This window comes from Lynx canadensis, chromosome B2 (assembly GCF_007474595.2).
Source record: "Lynx canadensis isolate LIC74 chromosome B2, mLynCan4.pri.v2, whole genome shotgun sequence".
In the NCBI taxonomy this organism is placed as follows: Eukaryota; Metazoa; Chordata; class Mammalia; order Carnivora; family Felidae; genus Lynx; species Lynx canadensis.
In genome coordinates, this window is record NC_044307.1 from 144,741,458 (window position 1) to 144,768,621 (window position 27,164).

General features: G+C 50.4%; 1 protein-coding gene across 2 annotated transcripts in view; it reads left to right on the forward strand.

Moving 5' to 3' along the window:
* The window catches only part of SLC22A1 (solute carrier family 22 member 1), a 30,216-nt gene extending 3,666 nt beyond the window's left edge, over positions 1-26,550 (forward strand). The window contains exons 2-11 of one of the 2 annotated variants that reach the window (XM_030316727.1): positions 2,103-2,206; positions 3,979-4,133; positions 6,615-6,783; positions 8,048-8,162; positions 8,396-8,502; positions 11,708-11,922; positions 14,809-14,917; positions 22,379-22,491; positions 23,812-23,911; positions 25,987-26,550. In XM_030316727.1, coding sequence (XP_030172587.1) covers positions 2,103-2,206; positions 3,979-4,133; positions 6,615-6,783; positions 8,048-8,162; positions 8,396-8,502; positions 11,708-11,922; positions 14,809-14,917; positions 22,379-22,491; positions 23,812-23,911; positions 25,987-26,053 — 1,254 coding nt within the window. In that variant the 3' untranslated portion in view covers positions 26,054-26,550. The remainder of the gene's footprint in view (positions 1-2,102; positions 2,207-3,978; positions 4,134-6,614; positions 6,784-8,047; positions 8,163-8,395; positions 8,503-11,707; positions 11,923-14,808; positions 14,918-22,378; positions 22,492-23,811; positions 23,912-25,986) is intronic. The other variant, XM_030316728.1, reaches the window with a different exon arrangement.
* The last annotated feature ends 614 nt before the right edge of the window (positions 26,551-27,164 follow it).

Consider the following 27,164-nt stretch of genomic DNA (forward strand, 5'->3'; position numbering starts at 1 on the left):
ACTGGCCCTGTGAGCCCCCAGCTTGTGCACAGTCCAAGGGCAGGATGTCATCCAGGGCATTTCAGGAAGCGTGGCAGGGACATGTTACAGACTCGCTCATGGCGAAGATTAGAGCAAAAGACAAAAAACAGGGCCCTGCGGCTTCGGTGCGGTCTCGTAGACACCGAATGTGGTCTTGGACAGCGTGGGGGGGAGGCTACAAAAAGACAGTTGGACAATTGGAGATACAGAGCCCGGGGCAGCCAGATAACACTCCAGAGCCGTCCGTCCCTCTGCCTTCTGACGGCGGGGCCCGGGGCAGCCAGGGAAAACCAAAGAACCGCAGGGTGAGCTGGGTGAGGAGGGTGTGCAGCTGAGGGGGACGAACACCCCGGTCGGGACGGGCAACTTCAGAGGTGCCGGGAGGTATCTTGTCCTCCCAGGGCTGAGCCACCACGGGAGCGGACCGACGGGTCTGGGCATAAATAGCAGGTGACAGGACAGGCTCATTATGAGTTTCTGAAAGTCAGGTGGCATGTGGGACGCCGGGGTGGCTCAGTCGGTTAAGCGTCCGACTCTCGGTTTCGGCTCAGGCCGTGATCTCACGGTTTGTGAGTTCAAGCCCCACATCGGGCTCTGTGCTGTTGGCACGGAGCCTGCTTGGGATTCTCTCTCTCCCTCTCTCTCTGCCCCTCTCCCTGCTTGCACACTCTCTTAATCTCAAAATGAAAAACATGGAAGAAAACCTAAGAGTTAAAGGGTTTGTTATTTACCAAAACCATTTTCACGTTTCCCCCTCAGTGCTTGCACAGCTCTGTGAGTGGGACAGGATCAGCTCAACGCATCCGTTTCAGACTGGGAAACTGAGGCCCAAAGTGGCTAAGTGCCTTTTGTCACATCCCACAATGTTGTCTGGTAGGGTGGGGCCGTGAATCCAAAGTAGCTAGAGCGGCACAGAGATTGGGAGAAAGGAGGGATGTGCCCCTAGACGCCGCCTAGTTAGGGCTGCACCAGGACCGGGGAGGGCGCCAGGGCCTGGCTGCGGAGCTCCATACTTACATCTACCTTCTCTGAGCCCCAAAGAGGGAGTGGCGATGTCTCCTCATCATGCCCGTCCAGTGCCCAGGCGTGTGCTCTCTACGGTGGGACGTCCCCTATAACACAATAAGGCCCTTCATCAGACAGTTCTGTCCCGCCTTCGCCTCTGCCTCCCTCCTGCTCAGTCCCTCCCCTCTCTGGTTCTTGGCATGTCGGTCCCTCTGGTCCCTCTGAGTCTCCAGCTCCCCTGCCCCCCCCCCCCCCCCCCAGGACACTAATACCCAGGCTGCTCCCACTAAGCCCGCCTTCCTGCGATCGTGTCCTCGCTCAGCCCTTCCTGTTCACACGGCAACATCAGTCACAACGGAATCTATAGAATTATTGGTGGACTTGACATAACGAAATGTATAATTAACAGGCACTTAATTGAGGGCTTTTGACCAATTTTGGAAAACATGTTCTGTTTATTTTGCTACACTTCCATCTTGAGGAAATTACTTTGCTGTACTTCTTTCTAGAAAACTTGGGGCGCCTGGGTGGCGCAGTCGGTTAAGCGTCCGACTTCAGCCAGGTCACGATCTCGCGGTCCGTGAGTTCGCGCCCCGCGTCAGGCTCTGGGCTGATGGCTCGGAGCCTGGAGCCTGTTTCCGATTCTGTGTCTCCCTCTCTCTCTGCCCCTCCCCCGTTCATGCTCTGTCTCTCTCTGTCCCAAAAAAAATAAATAAACGTTGAAAAAAAAAAAATTTTATAAAAAAAAAAAAACAAAACAAAACTTACCTGTTGGCCATGTTGTCTTTTGATAATCGACTATCAGTGTCAAAGCACTGGACGGTAGCTTCTTTAACTAATATATAGTGAGGGTAAAGCAAAGATATGAGGTCCATAATGATATTAACCGAGATTTGCCAGAAACTTGGAATTTGCCTTACGAACACGCGGTAAGAGAAGATGACATGAGACGCCTTCGGATGTCACACGTTGTGTTAAACGTTTACTTTGTCCGGAGGGAAGGCGGAAGGTGTAGTTCGACTCACAAGCGGTCTTGTGTTTTCGGCCCCTCCGACTGCGGTGTGGACCTGCTGCAGTTCAACCTGGTGTGTGATGACTCTTGGAAGGTGGACCTCTTTCAGTCCTGCGTGAACGTGGGCTTCTTCCTGGGCTCTCTGAGTGTCGGCTACATTGCAGACAGGTACGTGAAGGGCAATCCACCTGTACGGAGCGGCAAGGCCGTGTGGAGGGTGGATCAGAGGGGTCAGTGATGGAAGAATCTGGCCAGTTGAAATCTACCACGGAACTTGACGGGGAAAAGACGTGGTAGCTAGTGCTTTGGACGCGGTGGGGCAGCAGGCTGGAGTAAGGTTGGGGATTTAGGATAGATTTCAGGGGTCGACGCTCCACGCAGATTGTGTAGTTGGGGTGGTGGCCCGAGAGAAGGTGGGGACAAAGCCAAGGTTTAGGTGTCAGGCAGGTGGATGAGGTGAGGGCGGGGCTGTTTTTTGAGGCGGGCCTGAGTCGGGTAGAGGCCGACTTCACTGTAGCTCTCTGTGGGGGGAGGGGGTGGGAAGCCGTCCCGAGTTGTGTCCCCGCAGCGCTAACATCACAGCTGTGCCAACAGTGGCCCGGGAGGCACCGAAGAGATGTCAAGGAGGCAAGTGGATACACGAGTTGCGCTCAGAAGAGAGTTTCGCGCGCGAGAGAAATCTTTGGGCTTTGTCAGCAGGAACTGGTATTTAACGCCGTAAACTGTGTTTGAGATCAGCTAGCAGAGTGTGTAGAGAGGTGAACAGGTTGATAGGGAAGGAGTGGTGGCAAAGGAGATTTGGAAGAAATGACAGGCGGCGGGGCTGGTGCAAAGCCGGAGAACACAAGGCAAGGCTTGCTCAACGAGGAAGAGCGCTCAACACCTGTGCACGTGGCCCCACGAGTGCCAGCGACAGGGACGGTGTCGGGAAGGCTAAAGAAGAGCGAGAGAGGAGAAAGCGGAGTCTGTGTGTGGGGGCAGCTCTTTGAGGCCAGTGGGCTGCGAAGGACAGGGGGAAAATGAGGGGTCCAGGATGGGGACGACCGCATCACAGAGTGCAGGGGTGGGGGTTGGGGGGACCGGAGGGGTAGTGGGGGGGGCTGGGCTCCAGTGACAGGGACGCAGCCTTTGGTCAGAGGCACAGGAGAAAAGACGGGGAGGTGGACACGGATGCCATTAAGTCTGGTTATTCTGAGGTGAGAAGGGGTGAGTATTGGACGGGAAGTTTCTATCTCAGTAAAGGACAAGGGCATTTATGGGCTGGTGTGGAGGTGCGCTGGGCGGGGGCAGGAGTTTGGGGGCAGGAATTTGAGGCCAGGAGGCAAGGAGAAGCAGGATGAAGGGCCGTGTGGGTGTCTAGGACGCAGGGAGCAGGGTGGGGCCCTCTGGGGGTGGGGACCAGGTGGCTGTGACCGCACCGAGGTTGGTCCCTTACTTCCTTGCATGTGGGACAAGGTCTGAGTCAGTAAAGCCCCCTACTGGGATGAAGCGTTAGCAAATAATTTGCCCATTTCGTTCGTGAAAAAAGGAAAGGGAAATAATCAATAGTTACACCACGAGAACTGAATGTTGACACAGCTGATAAGACTTGCGTGGGGGTGCGCCCCACTAAACCCTGTATAACACAGTCTGCCAGACACAAAGGCGATGAGAGGGGACCCGTGTGGGCCCCGCAGAGCCGCTGGGGGAGCCCCCCTTTAGGCTGAGATGCCAGATGGCTGAGAGCGTCAGGATTCTGGATTCCTCGCTACAGTGTGACTTAACGAACCTCGGAGGGGCCGCTGTTCCCTGAGGATGACAAGGTCGGGCCCTGAGGGGGACAGCCCCTCCGGAGAGCAGTGACGTGTGCCTCCCGACTGGGACTTGCTGCCCCGTGGTGCCCACCTGACCCCAGATACTCAACAGCCCCACCTCAGGTCCCTGTCTCCCTGCCCCTGAAGGTTTGGCCGCAAGTTATGTCTCCTGGCCACCACCCTCACCAGCGCCGTCCTGGGCGTCCTCATGGCCGTGGCGCCAGACTACACGTCCCTGGTGCTGTTCCGCCTGCTACAGGGGCTGGTCAGCAAGGGCAGCTGGATGTCCGGTTACACCCTGAGTAAGTATCCACGGGGCTGACTTTCCACAGAGGTCGGGTGGGCGAGAGGAAGGGGGTGGGGCCAAACATGGAGGAGGGTCTGGGGGGAGAAGGCAGGTTTGCAGGGTCTGGAGACATTGTGGTCACTCTAGTTGTATGTGATCGTGTGACTGGGGCAGGGGCATTACGTGGGGATGGCCTGCCTCCTTCCTTCCTTCCTTCCTTCCTTCCTTCCTTCCTTCCTTCCTTCCCTCCCTCCCTTCTTTCCTCCCTCCCTTCTTTCTTTCCTCCTTCTTTCCCTCTCTACTTCCCTCCCTCCTTTCTTTTCCCTTTCCCTCCCTCCCTTTCCTTCCTTCCTTCCTTCCTCCCTTCCTTTGTCTGAGAGACACTTAAATAACCACTTAAATAGATCAATCTTTCCATATCAACTCATCTATTTGGAAAAAGATCACAGTTGATGTGTTTACAGCAGGGGGAGGGGCAGGAAGGGGGGTCAGGTAAGAGAGTATTTTAACATTTTAAATAAGAAAGAACCAGCACCTCCTGAAAAGAAATACAACTCAACTGGTTTGAACCACTTGGAAATTAGGAGAGAAAACAGAGGAGATAAGAGAAGAGAGAAACATTTTTTTTTTTTTAATTGAGCTGTAAACCACTGTAATTCTACATTTTTTTCTTTCAAGTTTTTCTCGGAAGGGTGAGAAGAGAGAATGAAAATTACTTTCTTGGAAGGAGGTAGTATAAAAGAGCCATCCATGCTTTCCTCAGCCCATAGGTGGGCACTTCAGACAGCAGTGAGGATAATCCACAGTTGTGCTCATTTGTAGAGAACAGAAAAGAAACAGTGATGCCCTTCCGCCTCTGAAGACGCTATCCTGTGTCCTGGCATTCTGGGACATGGTTCATTAACCAAGAGAAAGCATGTTTCTCCCCCTAGAAACTGTGTGCAGATGGTTTTGTTTAATCGGTTCGGGTCATATGTATTGGCCACGTGTATGTTCAATATGTGCTATTTGGCACATGGTTAAGAAGATGAACTTGGGGTCACACGTCGGCTGCCCAACGCTGACCGGTCGTGTAATCTTGGGCGAGTTCCATAATCTCCGGCCTCGATGCCCTCATGGGTGGGGGGGGGGGTTGGCGGTGCCCTGAGTGGATGAGCCACACAGGTGGCGCTCGGAGCGATGCCTGCCCCGTGCCCGGCCCTGCCTGGTCCTGTTGCTGCAGGGTGGTCGCTAGGGCGGGGCTGGGGCACTAGGGTAGAGGAGGCATCCTTCCTTCCCGCAAGGAGCTCACACGCTGGAGAGAACGACAGATGCCCGAGCGGGTGTCTGGGTGGGGTGAGGGCCCTGCCTCCTCCGAAGGCTTTCCCCACTCACTTATGGGTCACACCCCCCACCCCCGTTCCCCCCACTTCGCCACCCCGTCCTCCGCCAGTGGCTCATTGGCCTCCTTTGTTGGCTCCTCTTCTTCTCCCTGATCCTCCCATCCCTCAACAGGGCGGGACCCAGGATGCTGTCCTCCCCAACCCCACACCTGTTACACCTGCCGACCCCCACCCCAGCCCCCAGTCTGTAAAGTGCCGTCTGTCCAGCCGCTCAGACCTGCCCTCTTGCGGTCGGTCACGGCCTCCGCTTCCCCACTCCTGTGTCTGCCTCCTTGGGGTCCTGCTGTTACTGTCACAGCACACCCGGACCCACCGTCTCTTCCTCCGCCGCTGCCGCTGGGCCCGGGCCAACACTGTCCCTTCGCCTCCACGTCGGTCTCAAGTCTCAGCAGCAGACGTGGGAGTGCGTTTGCCCCTCAAGGGACCGGCTCTGCGTTTCATGCCATGCAAGCCAGCCTTCTCTGAGCCCCCCATGGCCTCGCCCGGCCCCCTGCCCTGGAGATCCCCATCCTTAGCTCCTCTGCCTGGACCTTCACCCTCGAGGTCCACCCCACGGCACCGCCCTCTGGCAAGCTGCGTCCCCTGACCCTCGACTGTCCCGCTCCCCTCCCAGCAGTTAACGTTTCGCTCCCCCGTGGCATACGGTTTACTCATTTGCCGCATGTGCCCTCGGCCCTCTCCCTCGAGGAGGAGGGGTGCGTGGGCCGCCACTGCCCACGTGGCTGCCACAGACCCCAGGCACGCAGACTGGTGCCGGGTCCCTCACTAAGTCCGTGAGCACTCCTGGGGCCGAGGGAAATGTCATAGCTCAGCCCGGAGCTCGTGGGGCCAATCTCTGGGGGGAGGAGGGGCGGAAGGTGTCAGGCAGACTGGATCCTGAGTGACGGGCAGTACGGATGGCAAATGGGGGAGTTTGAAAAAGGACCAGCTCGAGAGAGGCTGGGACGAAGGGCGGGGTGTCTCCAGGAGCCTCGATCAGCAGGACTTGGGAAGGAGCCTGGGGTCAGGCAGGCAGCAGGGGGGGGGGGGGGGGGGGGGGCACGGGTGGGGGGGGCGGGCGCAGGGGCTCACCGGGGAGGGAAGGAGCCAGAATAGTGACTCATCTCGTGTCTCAGTCACAGAATTCATGGGCTTGGGCCACAGGCGAACCGTGGCGATCCTCTACCAGGCGGCCTTCACGGTGGGGCTCGTGCTGCTCTCGGGAGTAGCCTACGCCATCCCTCACTGGCGGTGGCTGCAGCTGGCCATCTCTCTGCCCATCTTCCTCTTCCTGTTCTACTACTGGTACGTGGGTCCCCCGAGGCGGCCCCGGCTCCTCTGTCCAGCCCCGGACCCCTGCGCGGTGACCCCGGCTGCCACACGGGCCGTCCTCCACATAGCCGCGGTGGCCACGGGCACGGGCATAGGGCTGCTACCACTCTCTGTGCCACTCGGGGTGGTCCGTGTTCTGACAGCGGCCCTCATTCCACGGGGAGCTAGCCTCAAACGGGGCCTCTTTAAATTCGCAGCCCCTTAGATAGAGAGGCAATGCTTCAAGTCCCACAAAACCCCACCTAGCCACTTGGTAGGCATTTGCTGTTGGTTGAATGAATGAACGAATGAATGAACGAGCGAATGGGGAATGTGCACGTTAGGCCATTGTGAAACAAACCGGCCCAAAGGAGCTGTCGATCTCACTAGCTGTCGGCGCTTGGCAGGGTCCCCAGGGAGAAGCATCTGGACAGATGAGTTCTGATGGTGGGGCAGGGAGGGGTGCAGAGAGGGCTGCGGACAGAAGTACCTCAGCCCTGCCCCCGTGGTCACCGTTCTGCTGAGGGCAAACCTCATCTGTGGGCGGCACCGCAGTAGACCCAGCCTCTCTCAACAAGGGCTGACTAGGGGCCGCACACTTGTGCTCAGGACCAGCCTGCTCTCTCCTCGCCAGGCTGCGACCAGGGGCTCTCCGGGGGGCGGGGGGGGGGAGGGGGGGGAAGGAGGGTCAGGCGGGGTGGGGCCACGCCAGAGTGTGTTCAGAAGACCTTCAGCCAGAGATGCTCAGTCTTCGAGTTGTAACATCCTTAGCTGGTTTGAAATGGACAGCCTGCTATCTCCCCGGTGTTAAAGGAAAGTGAGTATGGTTTATTTAGTTTGGGAGGCATTTCGAGCCTTGTTCGACCGCCCACGAATTACACGGAGACACCTGCTGTAGCCCAAGGGGTGGGGGGGGCACACGGAACGTCCATTCTGGGTGAGGAACAGGGCTCCCAGCTTCCAGCAAAGAATGGGGCCCCTGCTCCACGAAATGCAGGCCACATGGGAAAGCGGTGGTTCCCTTTTTGCCCCTAAATCTTAGCAGGTGGCACTGAGAGTGTGAGGGGCCCGCAGAGCTCCTTCGTGCGCCCCCTGAGCCAACACAGGGTGAGCCCAGATCCTCGTCCGCTAGCTGCTTGAGGACTGACGGTCCCCACGTGAGGCGGGTGGGTCGCTCAGAGCAACATCGCTCTGACCAGGGCTTAAAATGGGACGCGCTCTGGGGAAGGTGCCACGGAGTGACGATCTGTGTCTGCAGGTGTGTGCCCGAGTCTCCCCGCTGGCTGCTGTCGCAGAAGAGAAACGCGCAAGTGATGAAGATAATGGGCCACATCGCCCGCAAGAATGGGAAGCTGCCACTTGTTGATCTGAAGGTGATGTGCTAGCAAGGGCTTCCTCACATCCCTGAATTTGGGGGTCGGGTTTATGATTTAGAAAGTGCTTCTGGGGCTGCCTTGAGAAGCCGGAAGACACGGGAGGCAATGGGGGTGATGAGTGCCGAGCACAGGAAGGGCAGTGGCTGACGGCGGGGCGGGGTGGCTCTGAGGGCTTCTTCGGCTCCCCCCCGCAGTTAGGATGTGGCTGACGCTCTCCGTCTCCCTCCTAGATGCTCTCGCTCGAAGAGGACGTCACCGAGAAGCTGAGCCCCTCCTTTGCAGACCTGTTCCGCACGCCACAGCTGAGGAAACACACCTTTATTCTGATGTACCTGTGGTAAGGAGCCCTCCCTGTGCCTTCCCTGCCAGACTCGGTGAGCCTGCCCGGACGCCGGGGTACAAGTTAAAGACAGCGGAGCAGGGCGCCTGGGTAGCTCGGTGGGTGGAGCGGCCAGCTCTTGACCTCAGCTCAGGTCGTGGTCTCACGGTCAGTCATGAGATCGCACCGAGCGTGGAGCCTGCTTGGGATTCTCTGTCTCCCTCTCTCTCTGCCCCTCCCCCCCCCCAAAAAAAAATAAATGAATAAACATTACAAAAAAGACAGTGAAGCAATGCCGGTGGAAAAAGAGAAGCATGAAAAGGAATTTTTAGATGAATTTCAAGCAAAGAGCTCTTAGCGAGACGTCTTTTTTTTCTCCCTTGAGGACTGATTAATGGGGAAAGACATCCTTTTAGTAAGAAGAGCATGTTACGTCGGCGAGGTTAACGGTAAGATGAGTGAGACATGACGAAAGGTTCCCACGGTTGCCTCAAACCCCACGTGTCCATCTTCTGGGAACAGAAGAGTCTTGATTTCACTTCGGAAGGTGATTTCAGTGGCTCCTGGTGCTTCCAAAGGGGACGATCCCTTCCTCACACCTTAGAACTTCAGAGACCCTGCCCTGGGCGTTTCTGTGTCTTTATGATCCCCTGATTACGGAACTCTTGGACACCGATGGACTCACCCATGTACCCCCTGCCCACCCCCAGGGTCTGTGCCCCCCTCCAGGTTGCCATCTTGCAGTTCTCTACCCCCTTCCCTCAAAGGACATCGGGTCGGCTCCCCGCTACCGGGCCTTTGTCGTTGACATGCTTCTCTAACACCTGGGGCTGAACAGCTGGACTGTGGGCTTCCCCTGCTGCTGGTTAACTCATTTCTGCTTCCACATAAGGTTTTACTAGAACTAAGGGTTCAAACTAATAGGGTGGTGCCTGGCACATGGTAACCCCACAAATATTTGCTGAAGGTTGAATGAATAACCACTGTTCCATGGAATCCATCCTGAATGCATTAGACACCAGCCAGGCTCATTCCCGTTGCCCCATCAGTCACCTGCCACACCTCCGTGTTGGCCCCCGAGTTCGGCAGCCAGCCCCACGATGGGTCCCGGAAGCCTTTGCAAACACCCCTGCTGCCTGTGCCCTCCTGTCTCCCTCTTTCCTTCTTCCCCTTACCACTCGCTGCCCCCATTTCCATCCCCTAGCGCACTCCTCTTAAGGGGGGGCGCTTCGGCTCCTCTGCTCTCACACCCCTGCACCCAAGCCCTCAGCAAATTCTGCTCTATTTTGAAAATGTGTTCAGAATCTGCCGTTTCGCATCACCTGCCCTCTCAGTTCCCCTCCCGACGGTCGTGATCTCTTGCCTGTGCTGTTGTGGTACCTCCTAGCTGTCCTGTCTGCTCCCACCGCCGTCCCCCGCCAGGCGCTGCTCACAAAGCAGGCAAAGACCAGGTCGCTCCCCTGTCCACGCCTCCCTAGTCCACTGAGGATAAAAACCAGATCCCTTCCCGTGGCCTCCAAGGCACTGACCCCGGACACCTTCCCTCCACCTGCTCCTTCAGTGCAGAAACTCCGGCTGTGTGACTCCAGAAGGCCTCACTATCCGTGACTCAGCTTCCTCATCAGCACGTGGGGCCAGGGTAGGACTTACCTCACAGGCGTGTTGGCAGATACAGCTTAGAACGGTGCCCGATGTAGACGCGGGACCCCCTCAGTACCAGGACGTGCCATTCTAACACGCACATGCAGTTCATGGGTTCTGCCAAAAGATGGCAGCCCTGCACATCTGTGAACCGTTTGGGGACCGGAAAGTCCAGGCTCTCCGTTCCTTTCTCTTAAATCAACGTCTTTGTCAGTAATATGTGACTGTTCCCGTTTAACTGGCTAGCTGGCACGGAGGGGGCCCCTGGGCTTATCTGGACTCACCAAGCTACAGGCGAGCGCCTTCCTTCACGTTGCCTTCACCCTTTTCTCCAACCAGGAGTGAGGCAGGGCTGGAAATAAGAGCGTCCCAGTGGTTCTCTGCGTGCAGCTTTAGAAAACGAGGGGGTATGTTAATGGGACACATCAGTCGTGATCTCAGTTTTGGAGCTGATGGGCAATCCAGATGCTGGGACAAGAGCAGTTTATCGTCAACCGAGGTCTCTTCTCACAGTGTCATAAAATGTGTCCAGCCTCCGTAATCATACAGTGTCACCTAAAAGGACACGTGGAACTCTCTGAAGTCTCTCTGAGCCACTTAGCTGGTCCCCATCGGTCTAGGTGCCTTGTTCTGTGACACTGCTATTCTCCCCTGGACGACGCATGGATGGGTCGTGGGGTGGGCTACAGGGTGGAAGACAGGGGGGCAACGCCACTGTGCAGCTGGAGAGACTTGGCCGGTATCTGCCCTGCTCTCTCTGCGTACTTGACCTTGGGGAGACGCTGATGCCAATTACTGCTCATCTTTGCCGAGTGCTCTTCCGGTGCCAGGAAGCCCACCAGGTACTTCCTGTGGGGCAGGGAAGGGGTGCCGAGAGGGCTGTGGAGAGAGGTATCTCATCCCTGCCCCTTTGGTCACCGTCCTGCTGAGGGCAAACCTTACCTGTGGGTGGCACTGAAGTACACCCAGTCTCCCTAAACGAAGGCTGGCCTCTACGCCTGTACGTCCGTGGTCAGGACGGCTGTCCCCTCGTCAGGGTGGAACAAGGGAGAGGTCGCTTTGCCCGAGTCTCCATGTTTGGGCGGGATGGGACTTGCCTGAGTGTTCCCGGAAGACCTTATTCCGTTTGCTGATGAGGGAATTGAGGCACAGAGGGCTTAGCTAAGTTACTTCGGGTCACACGGCTCATACAGCAGGCCTGATTACTGAACATTCTCACCCACCGTCTCCCACCCGCCTCCTTGTAGCTGCCGGAGGATTAGACGAAGTAAGGCCCGTGCAGGGCTCCGCGCGGGGCCAGGCCGCTAGGTCGCAGGAAACAGTCAGGGTCTCTGGGACACGTGCTTATGTCCTGGAAGTCATTGTCTCACGTCAATCTGAGAGGAGCTGCTCCCCGAGGGCCCCTCTGGGACGTCCTTCCTGACGATTATCCCCTCTTCTCGGATTGCTCTCGGACGTTCTAAATCAAGGGACCCACGCTCCTCTCCAGCTCGTAGGGACCTTTGTCCTCGCTGCCAGAATCCTCCCTCCCTGCTGTCCCACAGACACTCTGCCTTACACTCCGCCTCCCCTCCGTGCCCAGGTTCACCAGCTCTGTGCTCTACCAGGGCCTCATCATGCACGTGGGCGCCACGGGTGCGAACCTCTACCTGGATTTCTTGTACTCGGCTCTGGTTGAATTCCCGGCGGCCTTCATCATCCTCGTCACCGCTGAGCGCTGCGGCCTCATCCGCCCGTTGGCCCTGTCAAACCTGGTGGCGGGGGCAGCCTGCTTGGCCATGGTTTTTATCTCACACGGTGAGCTGTCCATCATCATCTTCTAGGGAACTGAATTATCCAACTGTGGGAACAGTGTTTTCGCTGCTCGATGAGCCCCTGGGATAAGAACAAAGACAAAGATGGGTGTTACCTTCATCTACAAGGGGTTTTTTTCGTTTTTTGTTTTTGTTTTTTAAATTGAGGTATAACATACACTCAATGAGCAAATTATAAGTGTAAAAGCTGATGAGTTTGTCCATAGGTATGTATCTGGGTACATGACCCAGATTACGTGGCACATTTCCAGCACCTTAGGAGGTTCCCCCATGGTCCCCGACAATCCATATTCAACCCCCCCTGTTCAGATCACCGCTGCTCTGACCTCTGTCCCTGAGTATTAATTCCAGCGGTTCTTGAACTTCACACGAAAGGAACCATACGAGATGTGCCCTGTGTATTTGTCTTGCTTCGTTCACTCATTCCATCTGTGAGATTTTCCATGCCATCACACCGGAGCGTAGTTTATGTGCTTTTCCATCGTTGTGCAGCATTCCACCGTATGAATCCCACGCCACTTACCTGTCCCACTGCTGACCGACCCTTGTGTGGTTTCCAGCATCTGCCTCTTGGGATATAAGCTGCAGTGAACATTCTAGCACATTGTCTTGTCATGGTGTGGGCACCGATTTCCCTTGGGTACAGATCTGTGAGTGCGTTTTCTGGGTCGGGGCGGCATATACGTACCTCTAAGTAGATGCAAACAGGTTTCCAAAATGGTTGCACCAATTTACACACCCCCAATGAGGCCTACGTGTCTAATTGTGACACATCGTCACCAACACGGGGTGTGGCTAGTCTTTTTCACACCAGCCATTTCGGTGGGTGGGTGCTTTCGTCCTTAATTCTTACAATCCAGGATAATCCAAAACAGAATCATTCTCGTCAGTTTTAATTTCCAATGCACAAATTGCCTTTCCTCTTTGTTCCTTTGGGAAGATTGTTAAACCAGACTTGCTATTCTCTCTGGTTTCATTGCTTGCGCTCTGGCCTTGTTGGTTAAATGAGTTGTTTTGGTAAGCTTTTATGGAGGGTATTGTGGGAAGCGTTTCCTGAACTCTGTCTTCTCAAGGAACAGGCTGGATATAGATCAGGCTGAAAATAAAAAATAATAAATACAAAAAATAAATAAAAAGAGGTGGAAAAAGGCAGCTCAGTTTTCTCCCCCCTCCTTGCATGGCAAGAGGACAAAGAAGACAGGGAAAGGGGCAGAGGCCATCTGAAATAGATTTTACCCACCTTCTTCTGCATTTTCTTGTTTCTAGGATACTGGAAAGATAAGTGAGAAGTTTCGTTGTTGTTGTTGTTGTTGTTTAAGTAACAGCACTGTGTACAGAGAGGGAGCTTGAGGTCTGAGACTGTTCAATTATCAGGCAGGCAGAGCCCAGGCATCATGTTCTCCGGTCCCATCCTCCCAGGCCCCCCTCACAGCCCCACCCTCTCCACTTGGCCTCGATTTAGTCCTTGTCACATTAGATGGTAAACACTCACTCCCTCGTCCAGGAAGTATTTCGAGTACCTTCTCTGTGGCCAGTGTGCATCTAGGCCCTGGGATCTCAGCAGCGAGCAAAGCAGAGAAAGTTCTTGCTTTGCAGAATTTGCATGCTAGAGGGAAAAAGAGAAGGCGAAGCGTGGCGGGCTTAGTCCTTGGTGTGGTGGTCAGGGGTGGCCTCGGGAGACCTGAATGAGGGGAATGAGCCGTGTTGCCATCTAGGGAATGTGCTTCCCAGGCGGGGGACAGGAGTGGGAGTCTCCCCGAGGAGGGCAGAGCTGAGCATTCGAGGAACAGCTGGAATCCTTGCACCCAAAATCAGGAGAGCAGGGGCAGGAGCGATGGACAGAGGCCCAGTTAGCAGGAGGTGGCCTTGGACTGTACCCCAGTGTGGAAGAGAGGCACTGGGGGCTTTGGGCAGGGATGGCCCCACAGTGCCAAGGGGAGCCGGGGCAGTTGAACAGCTCAACAGATTAAAGACCCCAGAGTTGTGTGCAAGGCCCTCCCTCTATGTACGGAGTAAACTTCATCTCTTCTCTTTAGGAAGCTGGGGCGCGTCCTTGATTAGCACAAGGTGGGGAGCTGCCGGAGGCTGGGAGACTGGGCTGGACCTTGTGGCCAGCTCATTCCTAAGGCCACCGTGTCCTCTCTCCTGGGAGCCTCATGCTGGTGGAGTGAAACAGAGCAGGCTTCCGTGAGCAGCCAATATCTGGGGCCAGGGGTTGAGATGGCATAGTGGCTGTGAGCCAAGAGGCTTTCTAAGTGACCTGGCATGTCACAGGAGCCACTTGTGTGTGTCAGTGTTTGGGACGATCCAGGTGGAGTAGGTGAAGGTGCCCAATTCTTGGATCAGTCCTCAACAGGGGACGGGCTTCCTGGACCGTCATGTACTCAAGAGCCCACGGCAGTCGGCTAAGCGGAGACAAGGTTTGCTTCCCTAATGCTCACATCTGGGACTATCTGGAGAAGGGTTTTGGTTTTAAAAATGTGTTTGGAAATGAACCCTAGATGGAAGATTAGAAATCTGGTCTGTCGGCTCCAGGATAGTACCTAAAGGGCTGCATTTTTCGTGGACCTACTGTGTTTCCGGAAACCAAGAGACAAAGAAGGAAGTCACGTGGCTGACCGGAGGCAGAGCTGAGACTCCAAATGCATGTTCTTTCCCCTGCACAGAGGAGCCCCCCTTCATGTGTCACGGTCCAGTTCTGAGACCTCTCAGGACTGTTTACTTATCCCAGAAGGAAAGAGTTAGACAAGACAGTCGTTCAGGCCCTTCCAGCTCTAAAGGCCAAGCTTCTTAACCTGACTCCTCGAGGGAGGGAACTCTGTGACCACAGTCCTCATGTGAGATCCCCACCTCTGTGTTTCCTGTCCAGATCTGCACTGGCTAAACATCACAGTAGCTTGCGTCGGCCGAATGGGAATCACCATCGTGTTCCAAATCGTGTGCCTGGTGAACGCCGAGCTGTATCCCACGTTCATCAGGTGGGTGCACAAAGCGAGGTGGGGTGGGGGGGGGGGCGGAGGTCAGGCAGCCCCTGAAATAGCTGTGCACCAGCCAGGCTCAACGAGGACCGGCACTTCTAAGACAATTCCTCAAAGCTCCCCCGTTTGGACACTGAGGCGGGGGTTGGGCATCAAAGAGCGCGTCAACACCCGATTGTAGGAAAGAACGTGAGATGGAAAGGTTGGAGGAGACTGTGCAGAGGGCAGGCATGAGAGAAAAGACATCTGCATAGAGACGGGAGAGAGTGGGAGACTGAGTTTCAGCCCAGCCCACGGCTAGTGGCGCGAACTCCCGTAGCTCCATCCGTGCCTGTAGACGCACGTTGCGTAGACAGAGTTCCGACTGGCCCAGTGACACAGGAAGCATTTCTAGAGCTGTGCCATTTCGCCCCCAATGTCATTATTTCCACTCTACAGATGAGGAAGTTGAGGTTCAGATAGGGACACAGAACTCGCAAGAGGCACACAGCTGGAAAGTGGCAGGGCGTCTGCCCTGATGCCACCAGAAGCCCGTGCCTTTCCCGTGATGACACAATGCTTGTCCGTAAACGTAGCAACAGGCCTGGAGGACTTACCGTTCCAAGTCAGGTTCAGACCAGAGTTCACTCTAACACGCACAGTTTGCTGAATTTTCATTATATGTGTGTTCATTTCCCTGCCGCGACGATCCGTATGGAGACGTCTCCATCATCTCCAAATGCTTCCTCGTGTCCCTTCCCCACCTCCAGCACCTGGCAACCACTCATCTGATTTCTGTCCCTTTGGTTCTACCTTTTCCAGAATGTCATGTCAATGAAGTCACAAGGCAGGCAGACTCAGTGTTTGTCTCCTTTCACTTAGCAGGACGGGGGACATCACGTAGTTGCCCGCCTGCGCCCGTGCTCTGCCCCTTCTGAGTGCACGCTGAGTGCTTTTCCGGTGTGTGAATGATGTGCCACGATTTGTTTATCCATTTCCCAGTGTATTGGCATTGACTGTCTCCAGGTTGGAGTGAGTACAGTGTAGCTGCTCATAAACATTCGGGTCTTGGAGTGGATACATGTTGTCGTATCTCGTGGCCACAAACTTAGGTGTGGCTCATATGGTGAGTGTGTGTTTAAATTTGTAAGAAACGGTCAGAACGTTTGCCAAAGAGGCTGCGCCATTTTGTGTTCCGCCAACCACGTGAGACATCCTATCGTTCCACATCCTCATCAGCACTTGGTATTGTGACTTGTTTTTTCTTTATTCTTTCTTTCTTTTTTTTTTTTTATTTTTCGAAGTCATTCTGAGAAGTAGTGGTATTATTGTGACTTTAAATTACATTTTCCTAGTTACTAAAAATGTTGAGCATCTTTGTATGGACTTACTGCCATCTGTGTTTTAGGAGGCTTAGTTTTAAATGAAGATTATTTTTAGGGTAAAAGAAACTAACCACTCTGCTTCGAGGTTGAATTCGGACCCTCGTTAGAATTTGGTCTGTTTCCTCAAACTGTCTCTTCGGTCTGTGTAACTCTTTCTCGTGTGCTATTCCTCATGCCATCATGCCAGTAGTTTCTAAGAAATATTCCAGCTCCCCGATCGCTCAGCTGCACAGCAATCTGAGCCCGTCAGTCAGCCAGAAGGTGCAACAGTGGCCCTGATTTACTGTCCTCTTCCCCACCTGCCCTTCGCTAAAAGGCTCTGTCTCATACTCTCATCTATAAAAGGTTGCTTGGACTGAGTACAAAGGGATGAAGGCACATTAAAGAGAAAATCTTCCACATTTGGCAGTACTGAGCCCGGAGTCTAAAATAGCCGGGCCAAACAATTCCATTGTCATGGCCACCGGACCCAGGGGACTGGCTGAAAATGTTAACTGTCAAAGGGCCTGAGTCCCTGCTCCTACGGGAAGAAAGCCAAGCAACCCATCTCAAGGAGCCATTTGTGCAGAGAGCCTGTTGATAAGGATTCTCAATAACTAGAAACGGAAGCCAGAAGTTCAGAAGTAACTTTAGGGGCGCCCGGGTGGCTCAGTCGGTTAAGCATCTATCTGACTCTTGGTTTCGGCTCAGGTCGTGATCTCACGGTTTGTGATTTCAAGCCCCACGTTGGCTCTGAGCAGAGAGCGCGGAGCCTGCTCGGGATCCTCTCTCGCCCCTCTCTCTCTGTCCTTCCCCTGCTCACACACACGCACACACACTCTCAAAATAAATAAACTTTATTAAAAAAAACTTTAAATGTGATCCATACACACACAAGAATAAGAGTCATGAAAGTTCTGATATTTTCAATGGATAGAATCCAATCGAAACTGTTTTTTTTTTTTAATTTTTTTTAACGTTTACTTATTTTTGGGACAGAGAGAGACAGAGCATGAACAGGGGAGGGTCAGAGAGAGGGAGACACAGAATTTGAAACAGGCTCCAGGCTCTGAGCTGTCAGCACAGAGCCCGACGCGGGGCTCGAACTCATGGACTGTGAGATCATGACCTGAACTGAAGTCGGCCGCTCAACCGACTGAGCCACCCAGGCGCCCTGGAACTGTTTTTTTTTAAAACGGGTTATTCCAGTTACTTTATTACTTTACAAGAGCTCCAAATTTAAAAATTACTGTTGAAGCCATCTTGACCCTGCTTCTTACTCACAGGAGGCTTTAGAAATGAACAGCCACCTTCTGACTGCAGCACATATTGTCAAGAACATTCTTTTGGCTTCAGTGGGCTCTGCCTTGTGTTGGAAATCGTCTCTCCTTTTTGTCTCCCCACTACGGCATGGGCTGCCTGAAAACGGGAACGGCATATCGTACTTCTCTGTACCTGTAATAGAGCTGTCCTGAGCGGTCCCCAAGGGCCCGTAGAATGGCCGAGTGCAGAAAACACCACACCATGTGACTTTCCCATAAGGAACTTAGCTCCCTCTCCCTACTGCTTCTAGCTTCTGTGTGCTTATTACATTTTTTTACTTCTCTAAAACGTAACTGCTTAAAATAACGGCGTCTTTTCTTCTTCTCTTGGAAATGGCACTGAAGCTATTCGAAAAATGAGAATAAACAAAGCTGCAAATGCCAACTTTAAAACTAGGATGACCCTGGGGGCGCCGGGGTGGCTCAGCTGGTTGAGCGTCCAACTTCGGCTCAGGTCATGATCTCGCGGTTTGTGAGTTTGAGCCCCGCGTCAGGCCCTGTGCTGACAGCTCAGAGCCTGGAGCCTGCTTCGGATTCTGTGTCTCCCTCTCTCTCTGCCCCTTCCCCTGCTCGTGCTCTCTCTCTTTCTCTCTCAAAAATAAATAAACATAAACAAACAAACCTAGGATGACCCTGAAAGACAAGTGTGAGAAGAAGGGCTGCTGAATGCAGTGAGGTTTCAGAGGGTCTGGAAGATTCCAGGGATGCACATGGTGACAGTAACCCTTGGACAAGGCCAACAGTTTTCCAAAGCAGGAAGCATACCGGGGAGGGTACAACCCACAGTCCCTTGTTTGCAGTAACAGGATGGCTTCAGGGGCTGGACCCATAAGCTCCATCCTCCCGACCTTGTGAGGCTGAAGGTGGTGCAGGGAGAGCGAGGCCATGAGAGAACATTCAGGGACCTTGGAGATGGCGGTGTGCGCGAGGCAGGGTGGAGGAGAAAGACCCAAGACGATGAGCAATTCTGTCCTGTCGACTTCTGTCGATTGGGAGTGAGAGACGTTAAGCATCTGATTGCATTCGACCCAGGTCAAAAAGAGAATCTGTCCTGACCCGGCACGTGGCCTGGCTCCCTCCACAAATTCTTCGACATGGCTGATACAGGAAGAGATCCCAGTAGTAAAGAAGGATAATAAAAAAGCAATCCACCCAGTTACACAAATAGACCATGAGAGAAAAGGAGAAAGGGAACAAAGGGCAAAGGACAAATGAAGAATACTCACTAGCAAAATAGTGTCACAAAGCAGATGAAAACGGTGACCCAAAATACCACAACCAAATGCAAACTGTTCCTTAGTCATCTCTATCAAATGAAAGCCTAAAGCCAAGATAAAAGGTCTTGGGTCAGAATATGGACCAGATGATAGAAATGGAAACCTGTTTGAAAGCAGTGCAAAGGAGAACTGATACAGTGAGGGAAAGGCAAGGTAGATCTGAGAATTGCAAAATAAAATGGAAATAAGCAAAGAGTTTAAAAGTCTTGGAGATCACACACACGCACATCCACACGCACAAGTGCACGTACACACATCCCAGAAAAGATAACAGAAAGAGTGAAACAAACAAAAAAAACCTCCAAGAAATTAAAAAAAAAAAACCTTCAAGGAAACTTCTAGAAATAAAAGAATGGTTGACTCTATGATTTGAAGTGGCACATGGTGTCACAGGAAAAACAGACTCAGAAGGAAGCAATAAGGAATATTCTATTAAGTTACTGGGCTGAAGGTTTGAGTCACAGCTCTAGGGGGAGTATCTACTTGATATCAGATTGATAATCATTAAATGGGGGATTAAAGGGTATGTGGTTTTGAGTACAAACAGCAGAAAATGTCAGAAATCTGACAATAACGAAATGCTAGAACTAACGGAGACAGGGACAGGAAAGGAGAGGGAATGTCAGATGTGGTGTGATAAGCTGATTTCCTTTGTGTACTTTCTCCAGCTGGGGGAAAAATGTATTATTAAAAGCTGATAAATTGCATAGTGTTTTAGGTATATTTTAAGATGTAAGGAGAAACACGAAAACAATGATACTATTAACTAAAGTCAGTGCAGGCAGGGATGGTTTGAGGAAGAAGTGGAAATATATGAATTTTATAATTGTTTATAATAGGAAGTGAATGAATACTGTCTAAAGAAATACAGTATTACATGTATTAAATAAAATTATAAAGTAACATTTGGAATAAAAATACAAACCTTCCAGGGCACCTGGCTAGCTCAGTGGGAAGAGTATGGGATTCTTGATCTGGGGGTCATGAGTTCAAGTCCCACACTGAGTGCAGAGATTACTAAAAAACAAATAAACTTAAAAAAATACAAACCTTCCAAATTATCAGAAAAAAAAAATACTGATAACTAACACGTATTGAAAATAAGACACTAGAAGTAGTAAAAACCATGACATAAAAGCTAATGACGGAATTAAGACCAAGCGTTTGTGACATTTAAATAAACACAAAGAGACTCAAGTCCTCTATTTAAAAAAAGAGACTCCTTGAGTTGATTACAAAGCAAAACTGAACAATTTGCTCATAGTTGAAGCTCAACTTCTTGGAAAGGTTGAAAAGAAAAGAATGCATGAAAACATATCAGTAAATGCAGACAAGAATATAGCAAGAGCCATAATCTTATCAGACAAAATTGAATGTATGCCAAAAATGTATTTAATAAGATAAGGAAGTCCCTAAACAATGATAAAGAGGAAATCCACAATGGTCTCACAGGGAGATTTTACAAAACATGTAATTAATAGAAAACTCCAACGATACTCAAACTCTTCTAGACGATAGAAAAAGGAAAAAGGTTTTTTAAAAATTTTAATAAAGCTAGCATAATACTGGTATCAAAGAACAACAAAGATAAAGAAAACAAGGAAACTATAGGTAAATATTATTTGTAGAATTTTGATTAAAGCCCTAAACCATATATTATCAAACAGAATAGTGGAGACATTAAAGTAATAATATATCATGTCTAAGATGAGCTACTCAGGAACACAAAGTCCAGTATTAGAAAATCTAATAGTATAAATCATGCTAATAAATTGAAAGAGTTTTATAGAGCTAATAAATTAAAGCTGACAAATTAAAACTGTTCTGTATTATTTCCATTGGCAGTGAAAGGCATTTAATAAATTCAACATCTACTCTTGCTATTATAATCTTTCCATAAAACATGGATAGATAATTTTTACATATAATTCCCTCAATATACTTTTTACAGCTAAGAAGAAATATCCTGTTGAAAACTGATCAAATAAATCATAAATATGTTTAAAGGTATAGTGGCAAACACTGAGAGATGATATAACCAACCAAGATGCAAATAGGTATCACCGAAGAAGCTTAAAGGTCATATCCTAGAGGATAAAACGTTTCCCAGTTTATTGTTCCTAGCTTAACCATGTTTTTAAAACAAAGTTCAAGACTATTTATAGGAATACAAAAATACCCAGCACTGAACAAGCAAGATTTATCAACAGTCAAAAGAAGTATGAATGTTCTAAACACCCCAATTAAAAGTCAAAGATCATCAGATTGGACAAAAAAGTGATACCCAACTGTATACTGGCTACAAGAAACTCACCTTAAATATAGGGGCAGAGATAGTTTAAGAGTAGAATGATGGTGGGGCGCCTGGGTGGCTCAGACGGTTCAGCATCTGACTTGGGGTCAGGTCATGATCTCATGGTTTATGGGTTTGAGCCCTGCGCCGGGCTGTCTGCTGTCAGCACGGTGCCTGTTTCGATTCTCTGTCCCTCTCTCTCTTTCTGCCGCTCGCACGTGGTCTCTCTCTCAAAACAAATACATAAACTTAAAAAAAAAAAGTAAAAGGATGGAAAAAGATATTCCATACAAACACTAGTCAAAAGTGGCCGTATTCGTGTAAGACAGAGTAGATGTCAGAGCAAAGACTATCACCAGGGATGAAAAGAATCCTTTCAGGTAGGATCATTTCTCTGATTCTCTTCTGGGCTTCTTCATCCTCCCATCCTTAATACCTTCTCTCTGCCCTTCCCTATGTCTTCATGGAAAGAAGAAAGAAAAGAAAAAGAAAGAAAAGAAAAGAAAAGAGAGAGGGAGGGAGGGAGGGAGGGAAGGAAGGAAGGAAGGAAGGAAGGAAGGAAGGAAGGAAGGGCTCAGCTTGCACCAACCAGTTCTCCAACTTTCCAGATACCCCCTGGGTATCCTGTTCCATTCTGATGGTGTTAGTGCATCTGATGGTGTTAGTGCATAACCTCATGGAGTTAGTGCAGATCCCACGGGGTAAGGGCTCAGTCCCACAAGACTGGCCCCACCTCAGATGCCAGGCATGAGCCCCAGGTTGTCACCTGGACTTCTGACTCACTGGGTCTAAATCAGGACTCCCATATCCCCTTCCTCAAGTTCAATAATTTGCTCTATCTCACGGAACTCAGAGAAACACTTATTTGCAGTTACCGGTTGATGATAAAGGACATAACAAAGGAAATAAATGAACAGCCACATGAAGAGGTACCTAGGGTGAGGCCTGGAAGGGTCCCAAGCACGGGAGCTTTTGTCCCCGTGGAGTTGGGGTGGGCCACCGTTGCAGTGCATGGATATGTTCACCAACCCGGAAGCTGTGAACCCCACAGGTCAGGGTTTCCATGGAGGCTCTGTTATGTAGCATGATTGACTGAAAACCATTGGCCATTGGTGATTAACTCTCTGCCAGCCTCTCTCCCCTCCCTGTGCTTGCTCTAGGACAAGGTTAGCCTTTGGAAAGTTGGATCACAGAAGTAGCATCTTTTTTGTTCTCTATTTTGTCAGGAACCTTGGAGTGATGGTGTGCTCCTCCCTGTGTGATCTGGGCGGGATCGTCACCCCCTTCCTGGTCTTCAGGCTGATGGAGGTTTGGCGAGGCTCGCCCCTCATTTTGTTTGGTAAGACTTCCTGGGATGTTTATTATTCCTTCTTCCCAGCCCAGCACGATTACTCAACAACTATTTGATGAGCGGATGATGTCCTCCAGTGAGTTTACAGATGACAAGGATGGCGCCTTCCCTGTCGCTGTCTCCTGGCTCGCTCTGTCTTGCTGCGTGGGAAGATAGGAGGCCATTCCTGGAAGGCAGGCCAGAGGTTTACATTCTATGGCTCCGGAGTCCAATAATTGTCTTATAGGACAGAATTTGAGAGGCCTCTGTTGACATAGCCTCCTCCTTCCTTACGAATTTGACTCCTAATTTTTGTGCATTTAACATGTAATTGCTGGAGGCTTAAGATGCTGAATTATCACTCTGCTGCTTAACAGCGGAAATAGAGACAAATGGGAATTGAAGTTTAGTATCAGCTATGATAGTGATGAAGTTGGATTAGAGAAGGAGGAGGGGACTCTAATTTCTCTCCCCAGACTGAGACCTCGGGACTTCCGAGACCCTGCTAACCCACTTGGTGGAAGGCAGAACGGCCATGTACGTGCAGAGAGGTGCTGTGCCGGGGCCCAGGCACAGCACGAGGGAGAGGGCGGGGGACAGAGGAAGGGAGAAATTAGGAGAGGGGAGGAGGGATGGGGAAGGAGAAACGAGAGAGGCCCACACTGCCCACAAACATATTATCTATGCTTCATATCAAATATGTAGTAATATGATATTAATATATAGTAACTATAGTACATATTATAGCTTATATATGGTAACTATTATATATATTCTATATAAAACAATACATTATAATGCAATTATCTAATGTGTATAGTTTTATATATAACTATAATATATAGAATATACATTATATATAATCAATCTGCTAACACTTAAACATCAGTTACTGTCCAAGTTATTCTTATGTAGAAGTAAAACGAAGGCACTATTCCCATTTTTTTAAATGTTTATTTACTTTGAGAGGGTGGGAGGGGTAGAGAGAGAGGGAGAGAGGGAATTTCAAGTAGGGTCCATGCTGTCAGTGCAGAGTCCAACTCAGGGCTGGAACTCGTGGACCGTGAGATCATGACCTGAGCCAAAACCAAGAATCAGACGCTTAACGGACTGAGCCACCCAGGCACCCCACTATTCCCCTTTCTCAGTCTGACATTTCCCCAGTGATCCTATTGCTTTAACTTTTGTTTCCTAGATGGTCCCGACTTCTAAACACCCAGTGTGTCTCACAGGTGCATTATCTAGCCATCCCTTTAGCTAGCGGTCGGCATCCCTACATGGTGTTGGCTGTGCTCTAACGGCTCCGTGTGAACTCTGTTTCGTTTGAAGCGATATTGGGCCTTGTTGCCGGGGGGGTGACGCTGCTTCTTCCTGAGACCAAAGGGGTCACTTTGCCAGAGACCATCGAGGATGCAGAGAACCTTGGGAGGTGAGCTTGTGGTGCTTTGGGACTCGGGGTTCACGTGAGTGACCCCTGCCCCCTGGTATCTCCATTTCCTCTATCTTAGTGGTTTAGGAGAGCCTCACAGATATCTGTGCATTTATTTATTTATTTATTTTAACCAGAGCTGCTGTAGAGAGAAACACGACACAAATAGCCACTGGCTTTGGGTGAGGAAAGATTGGAGAGCACGAATATGTGGTTTTGGTTGGCCGTTAGCTGTTCCGAACTGTGGGACTGAGAATGTGTGTCTGAGATGCTGACTGAACAAGGGCCAAGTTCCTAGCTCACCAGGAGCTAACTGCCCTGAGTTGGGAGCTATTTTTAAATCAGTCTTCTGTCCTTTTAGCAATTGTTGGTTCTGATTATTTTTTTAAAAAAAAATTTTTATGTTTATTTATTTTGAGAGATAGAGTGAGAGCAGGGGAGGGGCAGAGAGAGAGAGGGAGAATCTCAAGCAGGCTCTGCGCTGTGAGCACAGAGCCTGATGTGGGGCTTGAACTCAAGAAACTGTGAGATCATGACCTGAGCCAAAATCAAGAGTTGGACACTCAGCTGAGCCACCAAGGCGCCCCTGTTGATTCCGACTCTTTAATGACTTTCTTTACAAAGGAAGAGGGACTTAAAACTTTCATTCTTGTGACAGGGACGAGGACTTTAATGGAGTCTCAGATTCTTCTCTTACAGCAATAAAAAAGGAAAGGAATAAGCAATGCTTGAGGAGGTAGCCTCTCGGGTCCCCCTCCAGGCTCGCTCTATGGATTCCATAGGAAAGATCATGAGTCCCTGTGACATAGAGAGAATGATCTAGGGAGTCAAAGAGATCTGGGCTCAAATCCAGTCATCTACTCGGCCACATGACTTTAGGGATGTCGTTGAACCTTACAGGAAGTTTACCTCCTTGCCTGACAAATAGCCACACTAATACTCACCTTGGAGGATTGCTGGGAACATTCAATGAGATAAGGTGGGGGGACAGTGACTGATCATGTGCCCCACACGTAGTAGGTGTTCGAGAAACCTTAGATTTTCTCCATTCTTCTTGCATATTGTGTAAACTCCTCAGTGATTCTCAAAACTTAGTATGCAGAAGGATCACAAAAGAAGAAGCTTACTGAAATGCAGATTCCCGAGCCTTCTAGGTTTGTTGATTTAGTAAATGAAGGGTGGGACCCAGGAATCTGTGCTGTTAATAAGCTCTGCCAATGAAGCTCATAAGTGCTTCATAAACCTCACTTTGACAAATTCTGGATGTCTCCGTACTGATAAGGGACAAAACTATTTTTTTTTAAAGCGTATTTATTTTGAGAGAGATTGAGAGAGAACACGAGTGGTGGGGGGTAGGGGCAGAAAAAGAAGGAGAGAGAGAATCCCAAGCACATTCCTTGTGGTCAGCTTAGAGCCCGACTTGGGTTCAGTCTCATGACCGTGAGATCATGACCTGAGCTGAAATTAAAGGTCGGACATTTAACCGACTGCACCAGCCAGGTGCCCTGGGACACTCTATTTTAACTGTAAATGCATTTTCTAGTTGATGACAATATGCCTTTTTGGGTCCCAAATAGGTAGTAGCTAATATTGATTATCAGATTAAAAAAAATTTTTTTTTAATGTTTTCATTTATTTTTGAAGGAGACAGAGACAGAGCATGAGCGGGGGAGGAGCAGAGAGAGAGGGAGACATAGAACCTGAAGCAGGCTCCAGGCTCTGAGCTGTCAGCACAGAGCCCGATGCAGGGCTCGAACTCACGAAACTATGAGATCATGACCTGAGCCGAAGTCGAACACTTAAACGACTGAGCCACCCAGGCGCCCCTGATTATCAGATTTTAAACTATGTCATTACAATTCATTGATAAGCACCGGGTCATCTCTTGAGATATCCCTTTGCTGGTCCTTTTTGTGTTCCTTGCTACCCTCCTTTTCTCCTTTTGTTTTGAGACATATTCCTGTGGACAATTTTGCAATAGTTTCTTTTCTCTTCTCTCTCTCTCTCTTTTGCGATAGTTTCTTAGTCAAAACATTGTTTATTTTAACGCTCATTTTTGTTTTTGGTGGCTACAGGATAGCAAAGCCCAAAGAAAACACGATTTACCTTCAGATCCAAACAACAGAACATGCAGGCACGTGAGAGAGATGCTTCGCTGAGATCGAAGATGGGGTTTGCACCTGAAGAAACGCTTAGAAACCCTCACTTTTCTGTGCTCTTCCTCACTTACCTGCCCCTAAACCAATATTCTGAACAATACCAAATGTGCCTCGTTTACTTTATTTCTTTCTTTTAAAAAATCTCCCAAAGCCCTGGCCTCTTTTATCTACTTACCTTTCCTAGCAGGAGCTGTTGGTGGTTACCAGTTACTTAACTATCTAAAGTGTTTCGAAGATCCAATCGAGTTTAAATATGGCTGTAAAAGAGGCCTCTGTAACTGGTTTCCTAGAATCTGTGTTGTTTCATTCCCTCCAAAAGAAAATGTCTTTGTATTGGGAGTATTTATCTTGGCAAAAATATTTCAAGGTGTAGCTTTCTTGAAGGGCACTTGGTTTTCAAACATGGCGACTCTCCCGGCAGACCATACCCGAATCACGTTTACGTACGACTCATGGAATAAAGCATGATCCTCATCCGCAGGCCAGAAGTACTGTAACTTTTTTAGGAAGCGGTTTCTGCCACCTTTGCTCGAGGAATGTTGTATTGAGTTTCACTCTTGGTTTTCATTCTTGTTGGTGATTCTAGGAGGTAGACTCCTATGCCAGCTATAAACTATTGTAGTAAATATATCAAAGAGTTCAGCTTACCACCAGTTATGTAGTAACTGGTTTAAGTTCTGGCGGAAGAGGTGATTTCGTTCCTAGAATACACAAAAACCTTTGTTTTAAAATTTCTTTCCCTGTGAAAGAAACCAAAGACAACGTAATACCCTTGCTTTGGAGCACCTTGGGGAAAAAATATTTCTAATGTGAATCGGAAGCCTGGGGAAAGGCATGGGGCTGTGTTGTCAGCACTTCTGGCCTGCTCGGCTAAGTGATGGTCTCGGGGACGTGAGGCCATGGGTTTGGGCCTGAGCAGTCTTGGATCTTCCTTTGAGAATGGATATTGGCAACTTGGAGCAAGCAAACAAAAGAATGTTCTCGTCCGCCAAATTCTATTTTAAAGAATTTAAAAGTTGGGGGTAGGTGCCTGGGTGGCTCAGCCAGTTGAGCATCTGACTTTGGCTCAAGTCTTGACCTCATGGTTCATGGGT